The sequence below is a fragment of the Sceloporus occidentalis genome, unplaced genomic scaffold, assembly GCF_023333645.1.
Source record: "Sceloporus occidentalis isolate IW3139 unplaced genomic scaffold, rSceOcc1.0.p SCAF_9, whole genome shotgun sequence".
Classification (NCBI taxonomy): domain Eukaryota; kingdom Metazoa; phylum Chordata; class Lepidosauria; order Squamata; family Phrynosomatidae; genus Sceloporus; species Sceloporus occidentalis.
Genome location: NW_028316989.1, coordinates 28,973,474 through 28,994,963, shown reverse-complemented (window position 1 = coordinate 28,994,963; position 21,490 = coordinate 28,973,474). Strand labels below are relative to the sequence as shown.

At 42.9% G+C, this 21,490-nt stretch overlaps 1 protein-coding gene across 3 annotated transcripts in view; it reads left to right on the top strand.

Annotated features, from left to right (window-relative positions):
- The window catches only part of LOC149307143 (protein ENTREP2-like), a 142,645-nt gene that overhangs the window by 101,014 nt on the left and 20,141 nt on the right, over positions 1–21,490 (top strand). For all 3 annotated transcript variants that reach the window (XM_089538380.1, XM_089538378.1, XM_089538381.1), the window contains one exon: positions 8,859–8,987. In XM_089538380.1, the coding sequence (XP_089394506.1) occupies positions 8,859–8,987 (129 nt within the window). The remainder of the gene's footprint in view (positions 1–8,858; positions 8,988–21,490) is intronic.

The following is a 21,490-nucleotide window of genomic DNA, read 5'->3' as shown; positions in this document are numbered from 1 at the left end:
GTAACTCTGCCAGAAGTTGACCATAGACTTGTGCTGCAGGTCCTACAACATGATTCTCTGATCAACTTCTGGCACATTTTGACTATAGAGTTGCACAGGAGGACCTAGTGATTCTTTGAGAAGTCTTCACCCCTAACCCCAGAAAATGTGGAGGGACAATTGCATTATTATTGATTTTGGAATACTTTGTTATTGTTGTGTGCCTTCACGTCATTTTCAACGTATGGCGACCCTAAGGAGAACCTATTGCTACCCAACCCCAGAATAATGAGACCAGACAAAAAGATGGGATAAAACAGGGCCATTTATTGACCTATTTATTAAATTCTTAACGGAGGTTTGCTATTGCCATCCTCTGAGGCTGAGAGAGTGCGGCTTGCCCAAGGTCACCCAGTGGGTTTCCATGACCGAGTTAGTATTCGAACCCTTGTCTCCAGAGTTGTAGTCCAACACTCAAACCACTACGTCACACTGGCTCTCTCTATATGTAGTAAGATTATGTAGTCTTACAGTAGACCTACTATCAGGTTTTCTTGGTGAGATTTGTTCAGAGGAAGTTCACAATTACCTTCTCCTGAGGCTGAGAGAGTGTGACAGTGGGTCTTATGGCCAAGCTGGGAATCGAACCCTGGTCTCCATTGTCATAATCCAATACTCAAACCATTACTCCACACTCTCTCTTGCATATATACATCATGAAATTGCTTGGAGACGGGACCCAAGTCCAAACACCGAATTCATTTATGTTTCACATACACCTTAGGCACTTAGCTTGAAGGCAAATTATACACAATATATATATATATATATATATATATGGATTTTGGAGGATTTTGGATTTCTGGATAAGGGATACTCTCAATCTGTACTTGAAAACATGTGAATATCTGTATTTGAAAAATCAGGGTTGGTTGTTTTGTTTTTTTACGGGAAGAAAGGCTATTATTTATGAGCTTTCTTCTATTTCCAGTCCCATTTGGTTTACCTTTTTCTCTCCTTTTTGTCTGAAATTATTGCTGTCAAAATTTTTCTTTCTTTCTTTCTTTCTTTCTTTCTTTCTTTCTTTCCTTCTTTCCTCCAGTCGACCACCACCAAGACTCTGATTTATGAGAGGAACTCAATGGGGGGAAGATGAGCCTTGCCAAATTAATTTGCAAATGAGCTCTGGTTTACTTTATGACTTGGTTTAATCTCCAAATTATATTTTCCCCCTCTTTTATTCCGTGAAGGATGGACATCCTGAGCGAGTTAATATCCCTCTGACAGCCTGCATTATTTATTCTTTTGAAACGAGGCATTAAAGGGTCCTTCTCTGAGCAGTTGCCTTTCAGTTTCCGAGATAACATGGCGATACTAATGAATAATACCCATTTCTGTGACACATTGATATTGTAACCATAGATTGTCATCCCCTTTATTATTATTATATGGGCAGCAGTGGGGGAAGGAATGGTGTGTGGAGATTTAAGAGAATGTATTATTTGATGTGAATAGTTTAATAATAGTCCTGTTACAGCGGTTGCTTCACATTTATTTGGCGTTTGATGTGCTTGTCACACTCCGCAAAGTTCATTTTTTTTTTTGGCATCGCTGGATGTCCTGCTGTCATCAAAGAACTCAAAAATAAGAGAAACTTCCCATATATATATATATATATATATATATAGAGAGAGAGAGAGAGAGAGAGAGAGATCTTCCCCCTCTTCCTCATTTCTTTTGATGTGAGTATCTTTTAAATTCAGATGCATAAAAGAACTGCATTTTTATTGAAAAACCCTGCTTTTCTAGCTACTTTTTGTTGCTATTGTTGTGTGCTTTCAAGTTGTTTCCGACTTACGGTGACCTTAAGGTGAAGCTATCATTGTGTTTTCTTTGCAATATTTGTTCAGAGGAGGTTTGCCCTTGTTTTCCTTTGAGGCTGAGAGAGTGTGACTTGTCTAAGGTCACCCAATGGGTTTCCATGGCCAAGTTAGGATTCGAACCCTGGTTTCCAGAATCATAGTACAATGCTCAAACCACTATGCCACATTGGCTCTCAAATAACGACTGCATCTACACTGCTGAAATAATCCAGTTTGACACCACTTTACCTGCCGTGGCTCAATGCTATGGAATCCTGGGATTTGCAGTTTGTCTTGGCCAAAGTGGTCTCTGACTGATAAAGCTCAATGTGTCACAAAACTACAGTTCCCAGGATTCTGTAGCATTGAACAAAGGGGTCAAAGTGGATTATTTCTGCAGTGCAGACACAGTCACCGTTGCCTGTACCATTTGGTTCCCCGGAACTAAACCAAATAAACTATTTTATCTCATAGGAGTGGGCTTATTCTTTTAATACTTTCTCTTCTTTTCCTCCTTTCTTCCCGCTGCTCCCTCCAAAACACTTGACAGCTACCAGCTCATTAAAAATAATCCTAAACTTCTATAGGATTGGGTTTAGTTTGCAGATGGGATTATTTCATGGCAGTACCAAACCTAAATCATCCCTGGCCAAGGTATCATAGTTGCAAACCAAGCTAAGAATAGAGATGGGGGGATCTTGTCACCTTCCCCTTGCCTTTATGCAACAGATCTACGCATCGCTCGGAGGATGCTCCAGGCTATGAGCGAACAAACGCAGAAGGTGTAGAAGGAATGCCTGAAAAGCCTATACAGATTTTAAATTATATTTTTTCCACTATTTCTCAACCTGTTTTTCATCAGCCATTGGAAACTGTCAACGGTGTCAGAGGCACACACAAAAAGTTGAGATGCAGTACGTTTCACACCTTCTGGCACCTGTTCCTCCTCATTATAAAGATGAGGTTTTCATGCACAATATTTTTTTGTTCAGTTGCTATTTGGTGGGTGGGTGAGAGAAGGAAGGGGAGAAGGAATTAAATTGTCAGTGAGATCTATCACAATGTCTCGGTGTTTACTCAGAGTTCAATTTACTGGAGGGCAGGACGGATGGCCCTTTAGAGAGATAACATTATCAAACAGTGGGTTGTGACTGGTGGGGCAGAGAGGTGCCAGTGGATCACTAGGGTTCATAGAGTTGGAAGAGACCCCAAGGACTATCAAGTCCAATAATAAATTATCATCATCATCATCATCATCATCATCATCATCATCATCATCATCTCCCTGTCATGCAGGAATTCACAATTCAAGCATCCCTGATAGATGGCCATCCAGCCTCTGTTTAAGAACCTAAAAGGAGGAGACTCCACCACTTTTTGAGGCAGCATCTTCCACTGTCAAACAGCTCTTACTCTCAGGAAGTTCTTCCTAATGTTTTGGTGGAATTTCTTTTCCTGTAGCTTGTGTCCATTGCTCCGTGCCCTACTCTCTGGAGCAGCAGAAAACAATCTTGCTTCCTCCTCAATATGACATCCCTTCAAATAGTTTTTTGTGGGTTTTTCGGGCAATGTGGCCATGTTCTAGAAGAGTTTATTCCTGATGTTTTGTCAACATCTGTGGATGGCATCTTCAGAGAAGATCTGGCTGGCATCTTTGGAGAAGTTTCACTGAAGATGCCAGCCACAGATGCTGGCAAAACATCAGGAATAAACTCTTCTAGAACATGGCCACATAGCCTGAGAAACTCACAGAAAACTATGGATGCCGGCCATAAAAGCCTTTGACTTGACACCCTTCAAATATTTAAATGGGGCTATCAAGTCACATCTTAATCTTCTCTTCTCCAAGATGAACATACCCAGCTCCTTGTCACTCTTCAGAGGGCCTGGTGGTTTTCAGACATTTCTTAGGGATGGAACAGACCCCCAAGGGCCATCCAATCCAACCCCTTTCTTCCATGCAAGAAGACACCATCAAACCTCTCCCTGTGACAGATGACCATCCAGACTTGTTTAAAGACCTCCAAGGAAGGAGACTCCACTATTCTCCATTGAGGGAGTGTGTTCTACTATCAAACAGCCCTTACTCTCAGGAAGTTCCTCCTAATGTTGATCTGGAATCTCTTTTCCTGGAGCTTGCATCCATTGTTTTGGGTTTCATTCTCTGGAGCAGCAGAAACCAAGCTTGCTCCATCTTCAATGTGACATCCCTTCAAATATTTAAATAGGGCTATCACGTCACCTCTTTACCTTCTCTTCTCCAGGATGAACATACCCAGTTCCCTGAGTCACTCCTCATTGAGCATGGTTTCCAAACCAGGGTTGGCATTACCTGGTGCAGTAACTCATGGAAAACCTAGAAATGCTTGCAGAAGTGTTTTCTCTCGGAATCTCTAGATCCTCCAGTGTTGACCCTAGGGCCAATGTCCAGCAGTGCCCACATTGGAGGACCTAGAGATTCCTACAGGAAACAGACCAATTAAAACATGAATTAATCAAAGCCACAAAAGTCAAAGCTTCAAATGTGGAGGACCAACTGTATTCTAGAAGAATGCTGGTCATAGTGTGGCAATTTTGAAAGCTCTTGCAATTCCAACTGAAACCTGGGGTGAATTCACTGACTCCACCAATATGGGCTGCATATGCACTGCAGAAATAATCCAGCTTGACACCACTTTATCTGCCATGCTTCAATGCTATGGAATTGTGACAATTATAATACGTTGTGGCACCAGAGTGCTCTGACAGAGAAGGCTAAATGTCTCACAAAACTGCATTTCCCAGCATTCCATAACATCGAGCCAGGCGGTTAAAGTGGAATCGAACTGGATTATTTCTGCAGTGTGGATGCAGCCATGGGCACCACCCGTTGCCTCCCTAATAAAGTAGGCCACACATGATCTCTCTGTCTCTCGTTCCCTCTTTGTTTGGATTAAGTTCGTAAAACCTGCCAAGAGCAAAAATCTGATAAAGCGGTTGCGGGTAACCCATGCCTTTTTCTTTTTTGTTTTTTCCCCGTGCTCCTTAAAATAGAAGCACGGAAATAAAACAAACCGAGGCAATAAGCCCAATCTCATTTTGTTGTTCATAAATGCTGGCAAGAGCAGCGGTCTCAATGCACAAATCAAATAAGTGCGCCTCTTTACTTGACATATTTCTGTCAGGTTTATTCATTTTTGCAGATGCGGGGAAGGGAAGCTGGAGGTTTGGGTTTTTTTTTTTCATGACTGCTAAAAAAGAAAAATCTGAAAGCTTTCATAACTGCAGCTCTCCTCGAAAACACATATGGGTGATTTTGAGATAATAAGACTAAATCTTGGTGATGAATTAGACTGTGAGGCCCATGTTTACAAACAGCAGGTTTGCAAGGAAGAAGATCCATTCATTTTAGCCCAGAAAATGGCCAACAAGAGACTTTCTCCAAGCTTTAGGTAATGCGTTATTTCACTACCTGGGAATTTCAGCTTCTTGCCTTGTGATATAATAATTGAATATATTTCCCCGAATCTTCATGGTCCATCATGTTAGTGGCGATACTTTTTCCAGGTCATGGAGTCCTGGCAAAGAGAAGCAACATTTTCTAGCAGCAGATCCTTCCTTCCTTTTTTCCAGCCAAAATCCAGGTTGCACCAAATATATATGGCTTCTCCAAAATGTAATAAGTGCTTTGGAAAACCTACCATAAGTTATGTTATTTCTCTTTGTCATTTGTGTATTCTGGTGCTAGGGCAGTTCCAAAAAGAACAAGATGACCTTGTGAAGGCTACATGGCATATTTGTTCTCTATGGTGCCAAGGGACTGGAAAATGGATTGTAGATATTGAGTCTCCCTTACCCAAAATATTTGGGACCAGAAGTGTTTGGGATTTTGGCATGCCTGTATTTGCATATAAAAACATCTTGGTGATGGGACCCAAGTTCAAACATGAAATCCGTTTATGTTTCATAAACACCTTGTATGACATAACTTAAAGGTAATTCTATACAGTGTGTGTAACAATTTTGTGCATGAAAGAAAGTTAGTGTACACTGAACCATCAGGAAGCAAAGGTGATGCCGTCTCAGCACACAATGGGTTTAATAATTTGGGGTATGAAGCATTTGCGGACATTGCACCAAAGTTTGTGGACATTGCACCATCAGAAGGCAAAGGCGTTGCAGTGTCAGCCACTCATGAAAACAATTTTGGTTTTTGGAATACAGTCGCCCATTTGGACTCGTGGGGATCCGTTCTGGATCACAACCACCACCTCGTGAATTTAAAATCTCGCACATATTCAAGCTCCATAGTCTTGAATGGGATGTGTGCCCCATTAAGGTTAATAGCGGTCGCCCCTCCATGGATTTCCAAGTCTGCACATTTCAAGTCCGTGGACTTGGAGGGGTGACTGTATTGCAGATTTTGGAATAAGGGAGACTCAACCTGTATAAGATCCTGTGACTCAAGGCTGCCATTCTCTTCATATTCGGGTCCTTGCTGAATGAGACTACATGTGAAAGGAATCTGGGAGTCCAAGTAGACCACAAATTGAACAAGAGTCAACAGTGTGATGCAACAGCTAACAAGGCCAATGCAATTTTAGGCTGCATCAATAGAAGTATAGTGTCTAGATCAAGGGAAGTAATAGTCCCACTCTATTCTGCTCTGGTCAGGCCGCACCTGGAATGTTGTGTCCAGTTCTGGGCACCACAATTAAAAAAGGACATTGAGAAACTGGAGTGTGTCCAAAGGAGGGTGACTAAAATGATGAAGGGTCTGGAAACCATGAAGCCCTATGAGGAATGACTAGTCTGGAAACTATGCCCTCTGAGGAAGGTCTGTAAACCACCAAACCCCATGAAGAGAGGCTTAGGGAGCTGGGGATGTTTAGCCTGGAGAAGAGAAGGTTAAGATGTGATATGATAGCCCTGTTTAAATATTTGAAGAGATATCATATTCAGGAGGGAGCTGACTTGTTTTCTGCTGCTCCAGAGACTAGGACCCAATGGAGCAATGGATGCAAGCTCCATGAAACTGACACTAAGGGCTGTTCGACAGTGGAATACACTCCTTCCTCAGAGTGTAGTAGAATCTCCTTCCAAAAGCAGAGGCTGGATGGCCATCTGTCGGGGATGCTTTGATTGAGATTTCCTGCATGGCAGAATGGGGTTGGACTGGATGGCCCTTGTGGTCTCTTCCAACTCTATGATTCTATGATTCTAGGAGACAAAAATGCATTTCTTTCCCTAAATTATGTTGGATTTTTGATTCACCAAGCTTGGTCTTCTAATTTCTGCTAGAGTTATATGGGAAGGCGAGTCCTCCTTTGTGTCAAAGAAAAGGCGTTAGGTCTGCAGCTGAGCTGAAGCCAGGCGAACCACAAGCTAAAGTGTCTTGATATCCACAGCTCTGTCTGAGTTGTATTTTTCTTGTCAGGTTTCGAGGGCTTCTCTCCCCCTCCGTCGGAGGGGGATGTATTGATTTTGAAGTACTCCCTGCTGCTAAGGCCAAGTATGCAGCAGATTTCTAAGCAACCGTTAGATTTGACGAAAACCCTGTGTGCACAGAGCAGCTTTAATTCAAAGTCAATTGCCTTTACTTACCCTCACAAGGCGTATCAGGGCTGGTGGACACACACAAGGACCCAAAGATGGAGCTTACAGAATCTCTGCTGGGTTTATGGGGGCAGTAAAGCAAAAATGGGAACAGAGAGGTGACACCTACCTTTTATTTATTTATTAAGATACTTATATCCTGCCCTGCATATGAAGATTCAAAGCCTTTGATGGAAGAAAATTGGGTTATGGAATATTTTCTTTTAGGGTTATAAATGTTGGAGACAGGATATCCCTGTAGAGAGCTAGCATGGCATAGTGGTTTGAGTTTAGGACTGGAAACCTACAGATTGGGGTTTGATTCCCCATTTGGCCATTGAAACCCTCTTGGGTGAGTCATGCCCTCTCAGCCCTAGAAAACCTCATGATAGGGTCACCATGAGGTTGCCATAAGTCAGAAGTGACTTGAAGACACACATAAATAGCATTCCTGTAGTTATGAGTGAACATGGATTGAGCATTGGATGGCAACCCTGGAGACCAGGGTTCAAATCCCTACTCAGCCATGGAAGCACCCTGGGTGATTTTGGACAAGTGACACACTCTCAGCCTCAGAGGGAGGCAAAGGAAAACCTCCTCTGAAGAAATCTTCCCAAGAAAACCCTGTGATAGGGTTGCCTGAGCATCGCCATAAGTCAGAAGTGACTTGAAGGTGCCTAAGAAGAAGAAGATGCTTCACTTAAGAGCCAGCATGGTGCAATGGGTTGAGCATTGGAATACACCTTTAGAGACCAATGTTCTAAACTCCGCTCAGCCACAGAAACCCACTGGGGGACCTTGGGCAAGTCACACTCTCTCAGGCTCAGGGGAAGGCAAAGGTAACATCCCCTCAACAAATCTTGCCAAGAAAACCTATGATACCTTAGGATCAGCCTTTTAGAAATTTCTGCATTGGATGACAAAGAAAAACATGATCTTGAAACTAAGCTTTTTGCATACCCTTCAAGTGTCCTGATTTGGTAGTCACCCCACTTTTTTAGCAGCTTATAAAACGTCTGTTTCTGTCTCCTCTTCCCACTTTCGCCCTTTGTTGCGAGCTTATTTCCATCACTGCATACTGAGTTCAACGTACAGAAGTGGTTTGCACTCAGTTAACTCAGCAGGGCAAAGGAGAGGAACAGGCAGAATTGCCCTTCCCAGTCGGCTCAGGCAAAAGGATACTGCTGCACCCTCTCCTAGCTTGTATGATCTGCCTTGTTAATCATTGTTTCCATCTTGACTGTACTCCAAGGATGCTTGGCCACATGTGTCCTGGTTTCTACCTGTGAAACGCTGGAAGGTGTGTCTTTGCTGTTGCCGTCGCCACTTTGTTCTCCGAGTACAAGAGATCTCCTAGGATTTTGACCTGCTTGAATCATGACTGACAAGTTTGTTTTCTCTCTCTCTCTTCTTGACCTTCTCCCCCACCCCTCTTTTCTGTAGATTAAATTTGACAGCGACAGTGTCTGCGTATGCTGCGAGTTACAACACCAGAACTCGGGTTGCAGCTTGGGCGAGATGCTGAAACTGAACCCCTTGCAGGAATGCAACAGGGTCAGGCTGACTCTAAAGGTAAAATTTGAAGAAATGCTCTCCTCTTCTCTTCTCTTCACTTACTCCACAGAAGGAGTGCAATCCTGTACCTCATTGAGTTCAGTGGGACTTACTTCTAGGCAGACTTTAGAAATCCTAGGGCTTGTCTATGCGAAGGAAAAAAACCTAACAGCTCTGGTGCAATCGGGATACATGACTCATGGCATTTCCCACAAATCTGGTGTGATCAGGACACACGACATTTCCCCCAGATCTGGCATGACCAGGGTGCGCGATGCATGGCCCCATCAGCAGCAAATTGGGAATATAATGCCTTAAAGCAAAATTTAAAGATGCATCGTTTGCTCTGGAGTTTGCTTGAAACTGTAGTATTTCCTATAGTCTGAGCAATGGGTTTGCATTAGATTTGAGGGAACAGATTCCTGCCTGGCAGGTGCCACCATTAACCAATGTCCAGGCCAGTTCCCCACCTGGAATGACATTTATAAAGGTTTTACTTGCTTGCAAGGTGCCCAGAGCCTTATTCTGACCTCAGAGATGCACCACCACCACCAGCACCCCACACATGAGGAAAACATTTGGAAACAACATTTACAAAGTAAATGGCAGTGTTGGCCAAGCAGTGATCTCTCCTTGATCTGAGAGCTAATGGAGGAAAGGCAGCGGTGATGGGAGCTTTTGGCAGCAGTGGGCCACAAAAATATCTGAAGCATAAGCAACTGCTGCAGAAAAAAACTAGGTGCAGGGTGGCTCTGAGGCAGGTAGAGATTCCCCCGAAATCAGAGTTACTTGCATTTAACATTGTGTCTCATTCAGACCGTTTCCTCCTAAATGGGGGTGAGTGGGAAAGGGTAGCTGTTCAGATATGGTTGGATTACAGCTCCCAGCAGCACAGGGAGTGGGGAGCTGCAATCCAATAGTATCTGCAGGGCTGCATTTCCCTCTCTCCAGTGATCTAAATCAGTGCTTTCAATCCTAGAGTGTTCTGTGGCTCCTTGACCCTATATTTTCTGCCCAATATGTTGGCTAACCTCAGCTGAGCCAGATGGTTTCTGGAGAGGTTCCCCTCCGCAAAGTGGATGGTCTTTTCTTTGCAAAAATCAGAACGTGATGCATATCTTTTTGCCTTGCTCTTTCTGAAAGAGCTAAGTCAAGTTTCCTTCCCTTAAGATAGAAAGCTCTGGCTTTGCATTTTCCATTCCACCCCACTTTTTGGTGGCAAATTTATTTATTTGTATTCCTATCCGTCTTGCTTTTCCACTCTCTTCCGCTCTCTCTCTCTCTGTCGGAGACGTCTTACTACGCCTGTGAAGAAATTACAGCTAATCGGGTAAACACTGACAGCGATAACAGTCACCTTCTGTAATTATGATTAGTAATTGCTACAGGCTGTGGTGAGCAAAAACAGCTGTTATGCGCACTGGGTTTGATGTGGCCATTTGCCTGACAAAAGGAAGTGGCACAAGGCAAACAAGGCTGTGGCAGATATGCATGCATGCATGCATATATATATATCACATAGGAGAGAGAGAGAGAGAGAGAGAGAGAGAGAGAGAGAGAGAGAGAGAGAGAGAGTAGAGCAGTTAGCTTGGATGGCTTTAAAAGGAGGATTAGATTAACTCATGAAGGCTTTGATGGCTATTCAACACGACAGTTGCATGTGCAGCATTTGCCATTGGCTTCCACATCAGTGGGACAGGGAATCCGTTTGGGATTTTAACCTGAACTTTAAAGGAGTTGGTCATGGTGCTAAACCTTGGCCTGTTACAGACAGCCAAAATAAAGCTGCTTCGAGTCACAGTGGAGGTATGGTGTTTCAATGATGCATACGTCCTAAGAGTCCAGAAGTTGCACCAAAGCCACGCTCCAGCCCTAAGGACTGGAGCGTGGCTTTGGTGCAACTTCTGGACTCTTAGGACGCATGCATCATTGAAACACCATACCTCCACTGTGACCCGAAGCAGCTTTATTTTGGCTGTCTGTAACAGGCCCTTATTTCCGAAACAGGTCCAGCATCTTGGATAGCTCATTTGCTATGAGCATGTAACACCAATATTAAAACAACTCCACTGGCTGCCAATTAGTTTCCTTGCAAAGTACTGTACAAAATGTTGGCTATTACCTTTAAAAACCCTACATGGTTTGGGTCCAAGTTACCTATGGGATCACCTTTTCCTGTATAATCCAACCCCAAACACTCAGGTCTTCTGGAAGACATTTTCTTCAGCTGCCCCCAAATTGTGGAATGACCTGCCGGAAGAGATTTGACAGCGGAATACGCTGTCTGAATTTAAAACAGCTTTGAAGACCTGGCAGCCTTATTCGGATGATTTTTAAAACATGAATTTAGATGATGAATTTTAAATGTGGGTTGTTTTAAAACATATATGTCTTATTTGTCCTTTTAAACTGTTGTGTGCATTAATTAATGTGTTTTTAATTGATGTGCATTGGTGATTTGTTGTTGTTCACTGCCTCGATCCATGAGGAGAGGCAGGTAAGAAATAACAACTAGTAGTAGTAGTACAACTACAGTCAGTCCTCTATATTGGTGGGCTAGCCATCCATGGATTGGAGCATCCGCAGATGGATCTAACCCATTATTATCAATGGCGGTGCGTTCACCCAGCTGTGCAAATGTCAAACATCCCTTGACAATAATGGGACATGAGATCAGTTGCTTTTTGCTATTCATGGGGTGGTTTGGAACAGAACTCCCCTGCATATGGAGGGCCAACATTGTTGTTGTTGTTGTTAGTTTGGGCTGAACATGAATCCTATGTCACCAGATGCAATTGTATGTATGAAGTTCTAGGCTCCTTTTGCACTAGAGAATTACAGCAGAATCCTGTTGGCTAGTCCCAACTAGAGTAGCCCAGGCCAAAATGACAGTCTTGTAAACCACAATTCAAATGTATTGGTGGTTCAAACATGACCCATACTCTCTCTCCCTCTCTCTCTGTCTCATGTGAACTGAAGCATTAATTCCTACCCATAATCACCACAAACACACACAAATCTGAGCTTCACTGTGAGTCAGGAAACCAAAGCAGTCAATATGTGCTACAGCTCGCTTATGCGACAAGACATTGGGCATCTACCCAAATGGCTGCTTTCCTTCTTTATCTTAAGTAAAGACGTTTCTGTGGTTTCTTCCTTCCCCCACATGCTTCAAATGCTATAAGAACGGAATCACTGTTTTATATGGCAATGATGCTTTTGTATGAATTGGGGAAGGGGCAATAGCATAGAAGGGGGGGATTATCTTACATGAAAGCAAATAGCAAAGTCCACGGCCAAGGATTTTGTACGAGGGATCATTAAGCTATTGCTCATGGCAGCTCTGCATTTGTTTTATTGATTTATAGAAAGGCTTATCTTGCAATTAATTGGTCTTCAGAGAACATGACATTTAAACAACCGATGAGGCCAATGCTTGAAGTCCTTGGCAATAGCATCAAAAGAAGCACTCCTTATATAATATGAAGCAAAGAATAACTAAAGATGATGGTGTTTGGTGATGGTGATTGGGACAATTTCTCCTAGTCTAGGAAGATCCAGCATGGCATAGTAGTTTGAGTGTTGGACTATGACTCTGGAGACCTGGGTTCGGTTCCTCGCTTGGCCATCAAACCCAGTGGGTGATCTTGGGAAAGTGGGGAAAGTGCAGCCCACAAGCCACATGTGACCCTTGAAACCATATTTATAGCCCCCAGGATACCCCTGCGAGACCCCTTCCCCAATTTTGGCCTGTTTTTCAGCCCCCAAAACACACATTTATTATTGTTGTGTGCCTTCAAGTCATTTCCAAATTATGGCGACCCTAAGGTGAAGTTGTCATGGGGTTTTCTATGCAAGATATGTTCAGAGGGGGTTTGCCATTGGCTTCCTCTGAAGCTGAGAGAGTGTGACTTACCCAAAGTCATATCCTATTGAATCCTGGAATGGATAGGAAGCCCTGGTGGCACAGTGATTAAACGCTGGTCCTGCAGCCACAATGTTGTGAGATCGATCCTGGAGCGCTCCAGGGTTGACTCAGCCTTGCATCCTTTCGTAAGTCGGTAAAACGAATACCCAGCTTGTTGGGGGCAATTGGCTTACAGATTGTAAACTGCTTGGAGAGTGCTGAGTTCACTGATAAGCGGTATAGAAATGTAAATGCTGTTGCTATTTTGGTGAGACACCAGAGCTCTCCAACAGAGCCTTCAAAATACCTTGCAAAACTGCAAATCCCAACATTCAGTAGGATAGAACCATGACAGTTAAAGTGGTATCAAAGTGCTACAATTGTGCAGAGTGAAAGAGACCATAACTCTGTTGCATTATAAAAAGGAAAGGAGGGGAAGAACTCGGTTGCACATGTAATAGAAGATTCCTGCTCAGTAATGTCTCTTAGGTCAACGAAATTAACTTTAAGATGAGCAGAATGTCTCGCTTTGACTCTTTGAAACTATTGATAGTTCTGTGCCCCCTTCCACATCCCGAAGGTTTATGACCAGTGTCACCATCTACATTTTTCTGTATCCCATTAGATCCCGCAGATGCACAGATGCATACACACAGATGTGCACACCCCTTTGTAATTGCTCAAATATCTGCAGTTTTTGTACTCCATCAGTGCATCTGAAGTACTGGCTTGAACTCCACAAAAGCTCAAGCCGAAATAAACCAGTCGGTCTTAAAGGTGCCACTAGGTTCCTCCACTCCCCTTTCTTTTTTGTATTCAAAGCATATAAAAAGTTATTTTTAACATGCAGTTAAGCTATCTGCAGAATTCAAAACCATTTAAAACCAACCCATCAAGAGGTAAAAGACTTTTTAAAATAGTACAGCATAGTAATGGGAGGCTTTTCCTTGTAAACCAATCAGTTTGCAAAAGGCTGTTGGGATCAAAAATGTCTTTGCAATGGAAAGACACTAAGGAGGATGCAAGTCTAGTCTTCCCAGGAAGGGAGTTCCAGATTTCCAACAAATCTGAGATTAGGTTATGCCCTTTATGTTTTCCCTTGTTGCAACAAAGCTTTAACATCCTGTCCAATGCAATATGATAAATGCTTTCCCGTCCACTCTGACATTTATTTAAAAATACAGTCAACATATGTTTGTTGCCTTGAAGCCACTTTAAAAAAGCCAACCCACATGTTGGCTTTGTCATTCCTAAGAGATTCCTCTGGCACCATTAAGGCTTAAGCTAAAAGTGTGTCTGTGTGTTTTTTTAAAAAGATCCTTCTTCCTCGTTGAACTGTTTTATTAAAAGTAAAGAGGGTCCCTTGGAGAAATGACAAAAGCATTGCATCGAGATCAGATTGACTCCATAACCTCCTACATATTAAGCAAGATAAGTGCTTTAATTCAGAAGCACAGATTTTTCTCCCACTATAAATGCAGGCAACTTCATCAAGACCTGAGCTTTCAGTAAACAAGGGATGACTATCGAACAAGTGATGAAACGCCATGTTAATAAGGAAAAGGAAAAACACATGTGTGTCTCCTTTGTGTGCAAGGTAGGGATGTAATTTTTCGGCAAGTTTCTTCTCCAAGGAAGCAATGAGCAATTTTTGCAATTTTCAAAGACTGCAAGAAAGTGTTTGAAAACCATGTCGATTTTTGAAGGCCGATTTCTTCTCCACAAAATTCACACGTAGTTGTTTTGCACAGAAGAAACAGCATTCTGTTTGCTTAGAAATCAGTATTTCTGCACAAAAATGTTATTTTGGGTAGAAGATTCTGCATCGGAAATGTTGTTTCCTGTGCGGAAAGTGCTGTTTTCTCTGCAAATCTATGACACGTGAATTTTGTGCAGAATGAAGTCCTGAGTTCCAAAATTTTCTGCACAGGAAACATCTCTCCTTGTGTCCAAAATAATATTGCCATGGAGTACTATGGAATTCTGGGATTTGTAGTTTGTTATGTTACCAGAGCTCTCTGACAGAGGAGGCAAAATATCTCACAAAGCTACGAATCTCACCATTCCATAGCATTGAGCCACGGCAAGCAAAGCAGTGTCAAACTGCATTAATTCTGCAGTGCAGATGCATCCTGAGTTGTGTGTCTGTGCAGAATGCCCTCCGGTGACAATGGGTCTGTAGCTCTGGTGGCGAGTGAGACCCATTGTCACCGGTAATCTAAAACAACAATATTAAAGCCAGCCTGTCCTTGAATTTCCCAAGTAAAAGGAGTGGAGAGAGAGCAATTTCATGGGTGAAAAGCCTTTAGTGCTCATTATCTCTTTCCAGGTGATTGTGGGTATATAGGCAATGAAGCTCTGTAATTGAAGGCAACCAAGGGGAAAAGACATTGTGCTTTGCAGCGCAGCCAAACAGGACTTGTTTTTGGATCTAGCCTGGCGTCAGTGTCAGGCCATTGCTTTTAAGGTTATTGATTACAAGGGAGCCTTTGGATAGCGACAAGCTTTCCTCCTGGCCTTTCCCACATTTACGGGATGAATGTCCCAAAATTCAAGGGGATTGGAAAAAAGCTAGGAAATCCACCTGTCCAGAAACTGGGTGGAATCCCCTCCTGGTGCGTCAGGCAGCAGCTTTTCTTTGGGTCAGCCTAACTGATAAATCAGGAGTGGATCCCTTTCACACTAGACAAAAATATACTACTAGGATTCCACTTTAGCCACCATGGCTGCATCCTCTTGAATCTTGGGGTTGATAGTTTGACAAGGCATTAGAGCTCTCCAGCTGAGGGTTATAAGTACCACTTCTCCAGACTATAAATACAAGGTTTCTGAAAGATGGAGTCCTGTCAGATAAAGGCAGCAGCTTTTCTTTGGGTCAGCCTAAGGGATAAATCGGGAGTGGATCCCTTTCACACTAGATAAAAATATAGCATTATGATTCCTTTTTAACCACCATGGCTGCATCCTCTTGAATCTTGGGGTTGATAGTTTGGTGAGGCACTAGAGCTCTCCAGCTGAGGGTTATAAGTACCACTTCTCCAGACTGCAAAGCCCACATTTCCACAGGATGGAGCCATGTCAGTTAAATTTAAAGGCTTTTCTTTGGGTCAGGTGTAGGGATTAATGGGGTGGATCCTGCTGAATGCCCATTCAGCTGTGAAACCCACTGGGTGTCCCTGGGCAAGCTACACTCTCTCATCCTCAGAGAATGGCAGTGACAAACCCCCTCTGAAGAAGCTTGCCAAGAAGACCCATGATAGGTTCACCTTAGGGTCGCCGTAAGTTGGAAAATAACATAAAGGCACGTAACAACAACAACAACAACATGATTCCACTTTAGCCACCATGGCTGCATCCTATTGAATCTTGGGGCTGATAGTCTGGCAAGGCACTAGAGCTTTCCAGCTGAGGATTTTGAGTACCCCTCCCCAAACTACAGATCCCAGGATTACACAGGATGGAGCCATGTCAATTAATGGAGGATAATGTCCTTTCACTGCTAAGGAATCCAGGGAGTTGTAGTACAGTGGGCCCTTGGTATCCCCTGGGGTTTAGTTGCAGACCCACTCATCCCTGGATACCAAAATGCTCAAGTCCCATTAACTACAGTGGTGTTGTGAAATGGTGTCCCTTATATAAAAAGGCAAAATCAAGGTTTGTTTTTTGGAATTGATATCATTTTGGTATATTTTAAAGCCATGGATAGTTGAATCCGTGGATAAAGAACCTGCGGGTATGGAGGGCCGACTGTACTTTATTTCCGAAGTATTCAGATGTATTTCTGAAGTGCTGAAGTGCTCTCAAGTATTTCTGAAGTTTTTTACTTCTCCCGGGGGAAACGTATCTAATGAGGAGGGCAATGAAAACCCCAGACCCTCTTTTCCTGAGTAGAGTTATATTCAGCTTTCTTCTACGGAGTTCTTGGCATTTCTAATTTGGTGAAGCGAGGAAGCTCACGGATGAACACTGGAATCAAAGCAATTTGCAGAGAGATCACGACATTTATTCGCAGACGAGAAACAAAAACGTCCAACTTGCAACGTGTGTCTGTGTGCGTTTCACGTTTGCCATCTGAAATTAGGGACCTGCGTTTTTAATCTATCAACTAGCCTTTGGCTATAAATGTGTAATTTCCTGAGTAATTATCATTTTTGGCATCCGCATGCCGCTCCTCCCCATCAGTCCTTTGCTAAGCAACGTTGTCAGGGGAGTACGGAAGTTTTCAAATTACTGTAATTTTCCAAGATTATAGAGGCTGTTCCTCCACGGAAGTCTGAAAAGGAATTGCTTTTGAAGAGAAGTAAACATGTTTTTTGAGCGATGAGACTCAACGCGTGATGCCTCAGGAACCTGGCATGCTGGGCATGTTCATGCGCGTGTTACTAACGGGGCCAGTTTTAAGGACCGTGAAAGAATGGCACACTCAGTATTAAGCTGTCAATTGTTTGGGGCTTTTTCTTCTGCAGAGAAGTTGTTATTGGGTGATTGGATTTGGATTAACTGCAGGCAACACTCAGTGGAGCACATCCAGGCAGGAAAACGTGACGTCTGTCTGCTGAAATTTTCAGGGCTCCAAAATACATTTCTGGGATTATGACTTTTTTTTCTCTTTCCAAATCATAGCATAGCAAAGCCCTCGTGCAATGCTTGCACAATGTACAATGGTTGCATCCAGCCGAAGGTGGCATAATTGAAATTGCACATGTGGAACTGTTATTGCACATGGAGTAGCATATTTATTGCTGAAACATTCCACCTCTCCAAGTGATGTGTAAAATTGAGCTTTTTTCTGGTGGACCTCCATTCATATGCTGTCTACTCTGATTCCTCACATTTGGGAATGATCTCAGACAAGGCAATTGGCACAGCTTGGGAAATCCACTGCATGACATTTCCAAAGGCAAGATATGATGGGCCTGAGTAAGTCAGGAAACAAAATAGAAGAGATGCAGAACCAGGAGTTGTTTTAAAAAGTGCACCTTTTGTGTATTTTGAAACCTGCCAATGGTTGGCTTCCTGTTTGTGACATACATAAGTGTAAATTGTGCTATATATGTAGACTTAAAAAAAACCCCAATGTGCAATGGTTGTATGCAACCGAAAGTGGCATAATTGAAATTGCAAATGTCAAACTGTTGCCCACGGAGTAGCGTATTATGTATGTATATATGTATGTATTTTTACCCTGTCCCCCAGTATGGGACCCAAGGTGACTCTCTGTATACATTAAATTACACATAATAGAGCCAGTGTGGCATACAAGTTTGAGTGTTGGATTACGACTCTAGAGATCATGGTTCTTGCTTGGTCATGAAACCCATTGCATGAACTTGGACAAGTCACAGGTCCTCAGCTTCAAGGGAAGGCAATGGCAAACCACCTCTGAAGAAATCTTGCCAAGAATACCTCATGATAAGTGAAAAACAACCTGAAGGCACACAACAAGAACAACACATATTGTCTATGCATTGCCTTTCTGCAATGGACAGGAATTGGGGAATTGGAGTAGGCAGGCAGTCAAGAAAGAAGGGGAGCGAAAACTCAGAGGCCAGTGGCTTCAGAGCCAGGGACTGCCGCATTGAGTCCCTTTATTGGGAGAAAGGTGGGAGATAAGAAAATGAAATTATTATTATTATTATTATTATTATTATTATTATTATTATTCAGGGAGCAGGTTGTGCAAAAAGGCAGCCAACAAAGAACAGTGGCAGGACAGGAGTAGGAATGAAATGAATTAGCAGGGATGAAAAGGAATTGGAGAAACAGAGTAAACAGATCAAGAAAAAGATTGACTGTAGACTAAGAGAGTCCATTGTTTTGGATTCCTGAAACTAGAGGGTGAAAGGGGATTGATGCTGATTTTTGCTCATTTAGTTCAGTTGTTGCAAAACATTGCAAAACAATTGCAAAACTTTGGCACAGGTTTGTCGGGAATTCCAAATCTCAGGATTCGTAGTTCACAAAGCTGCATGTTTTAACTCTCTGCTGTATATTAGAAAAGAAGAAGCTACAACAGGCTACAGAGATACAACGGCTGAAGGGCAGGAATCAAGTGATGGCTAGATTGTGGGCCTTATTGTCACCGCATAACTGTCTTCCATTTGCCCAAAGCACTTCTCCTCTTCCATTTCATCCAGCCCACTTGATTTACTTTTAAAAGGTAGATTTATGGGGAATCACGGCCTGATCAATATCTTTGCCCTGGGATTTCTTCCTATGAAGAATTATGCCTGTGTGCTCTGCTTTTCAAAAGCCTCTTGGATTTCGGGTGGCAATCTTTCCTAAGGCCACAAATCTGCCACGGAGTGATGCTTTGGGAAGCAGCAGTTGACCCCGGGATTAATTGTAGCACCTGCACATTGCCATTTGGGAGGTCTAGTCTGTCTAGCAATCCCCTTGCAAAGGGAAAGTGTCAGGAAAAGTGGCTGATGGAGAGGAGAGAGAAGACTCTGGAGGAGAAAGAAATAACAGCCTGCCATGTTTATTCCTTAAGGGGGAAAATGTCTGGGTCGTATTTCAGGCACTGTATGACCAGACCTTGCAGAGTTGCTTTCTTCTTGATACTCATTGCAGTGCTAAAAGTAATTTATTCTTGTTATGTGGTACAGTGACTAAGGGTACATGTACACTGCAGAAATAATGCACGATGATACCACTTTTAAGTGCTATAGCTCCATCCTATGGAATCCTGGGATTTGTAGTAGCTGGTGCCTCACAAAACTACAAATCCTAAGATTCTGTTGGACGGAGTCAGGGCAGTTAAAGGGGCTCGTTGTTGTTGTTGTTGTTGTTGTGTGAGTTCAAGTTATTTCTAACACATAGCAACCCTAAGGTGAACCTATCATGGGGTTTTCTTGGTAGTTTTATTGCCATATTGTCAGGGGAAGGCAATGGCAAACCTCCTCTGAACAAACCTTGCCCAAAAAAACCCTGCATGATAGGTTCCCCTTAGGATTGCCGTAAGTTGGAAATGACTGGAAGGCACACAACAACAACAACAACAACAACAACAAGAAAATTGTCAAGAATATAAAGCTCTACATGGCTTGGGCCCGAGTTACTTGAGGGACCGTATCTCCCCATATAATCCGCCCTGCACACTCAGAACAACCGAGAAGAACTTGCTGGAAATCCCACTTTCTAAATATGTTACTACATCCCAGATGGCCTTCTCAGTAGCGGCCCCACAAATCTGGAACAGTCTTCTCGAGGAGCTCCGCTTTATCACCCCCCTGGAAACAATTAAAAAGAGGCTTAAAACCTTCCTCTTCTGTCAAGCCTTCCCCTCTGGAAAATGAAGTTGTGTATTTTGATCCCATCGACTCTCTGCCTCACCCTATTGAATGACTGTTTTAGATTTATATAGTGTATATTGTGTTACTGGTTTTTATCTATTTTTATGATGTGTTTGTAACTGGTTTTAATTCTGTGTAAACCGATTTGATCTTTTGGAAAAGCAGTATATAAATAAAATTTATTATTATTATTATTATTAAGAAAGGCAATGCCGACCTATGCTCTAACATAGAGAGAACATGCGTCTGTTTTGGGGGGACATTGATTACGCTTTATACCCCCCAATACTTCATCCTTACAGAAATCTGCCTTGTTTTGCACAGATCACACCTACGTCTGATGCATGATGCTCCCACGGCTTTGTGTTTTTTGAGACAACAACAGCAGCAAATTGCGGTGGTGTTGAACCCAAATGCGGTTCCTGTTTTTTCAGTCTTGGGATTAGAGGAAAACAAGTGCCGTGTCCTTAACTCTGAGCACTTGAGAGAAAAAAGAGTGATGTTAATTAAAATGTGTAAGAAAAGAGGAGGAGGAGGACAGGAGGAGAAATGTTATTTATGGCTTTAATTTTCCAAATGTTTTCTTCTTCTTCTCCGCTCTTGCGCCACTTAACTTGAGGAGTGGCAATAATTAATTAGCTTCTCTCGCCTTTCGATGTGGGGACAGATTTGGTTTGCATGCCGTATATCACATATGCACCCAGCAGTCCTGTAAAACTCGAACGGGAGCACTCCTGAGGATTACGCTTCTCGCACAGGGGACTTCCAATTAATATGGGGTCCGGACAATGTGAAAGAGCATATTTCCCTATATGAGCCTGTCTGGACTTTAAGATCTGTAGGGAAAGGCTTCCTTTTAGTTGTATTGTGTTTTTAAATGGTTGTAAGCAGCCTTGAAGGCCATGCAGGGAGAAAGGTGGGATAAAAATAAAATCAAATCAGGTTAAGGGAGTATGGACTTGCTAAGGTCTAAGTTAATGTTGTAACCCACATTGAGCCGTGAGGAGAGGTGGGTAATAATAATAATAATAATAATAATAGTGGGGAATCTTTGGACCATAAGCCAATTTGAAGACCTCTACACCTGGGACACCTGCCTCTCCTCAGGCCACACCTTCTCTCCTTGAGCCGCACCCCTCTCCTCAAGCCACACCCCCTTTCCCCAACCCAAATCCCTGATTGACTCTACTCTAAGGCTGTATCTGCATTGCAGAAACAACCCAGTTCGATTCCACTTTAACCGTCGTGGCTCAATGCTCTGGAATCCTGGGAACTGCAGCTTTCTGAGAAATTTTACCTTCCCTGGTGCCACAAAAAAC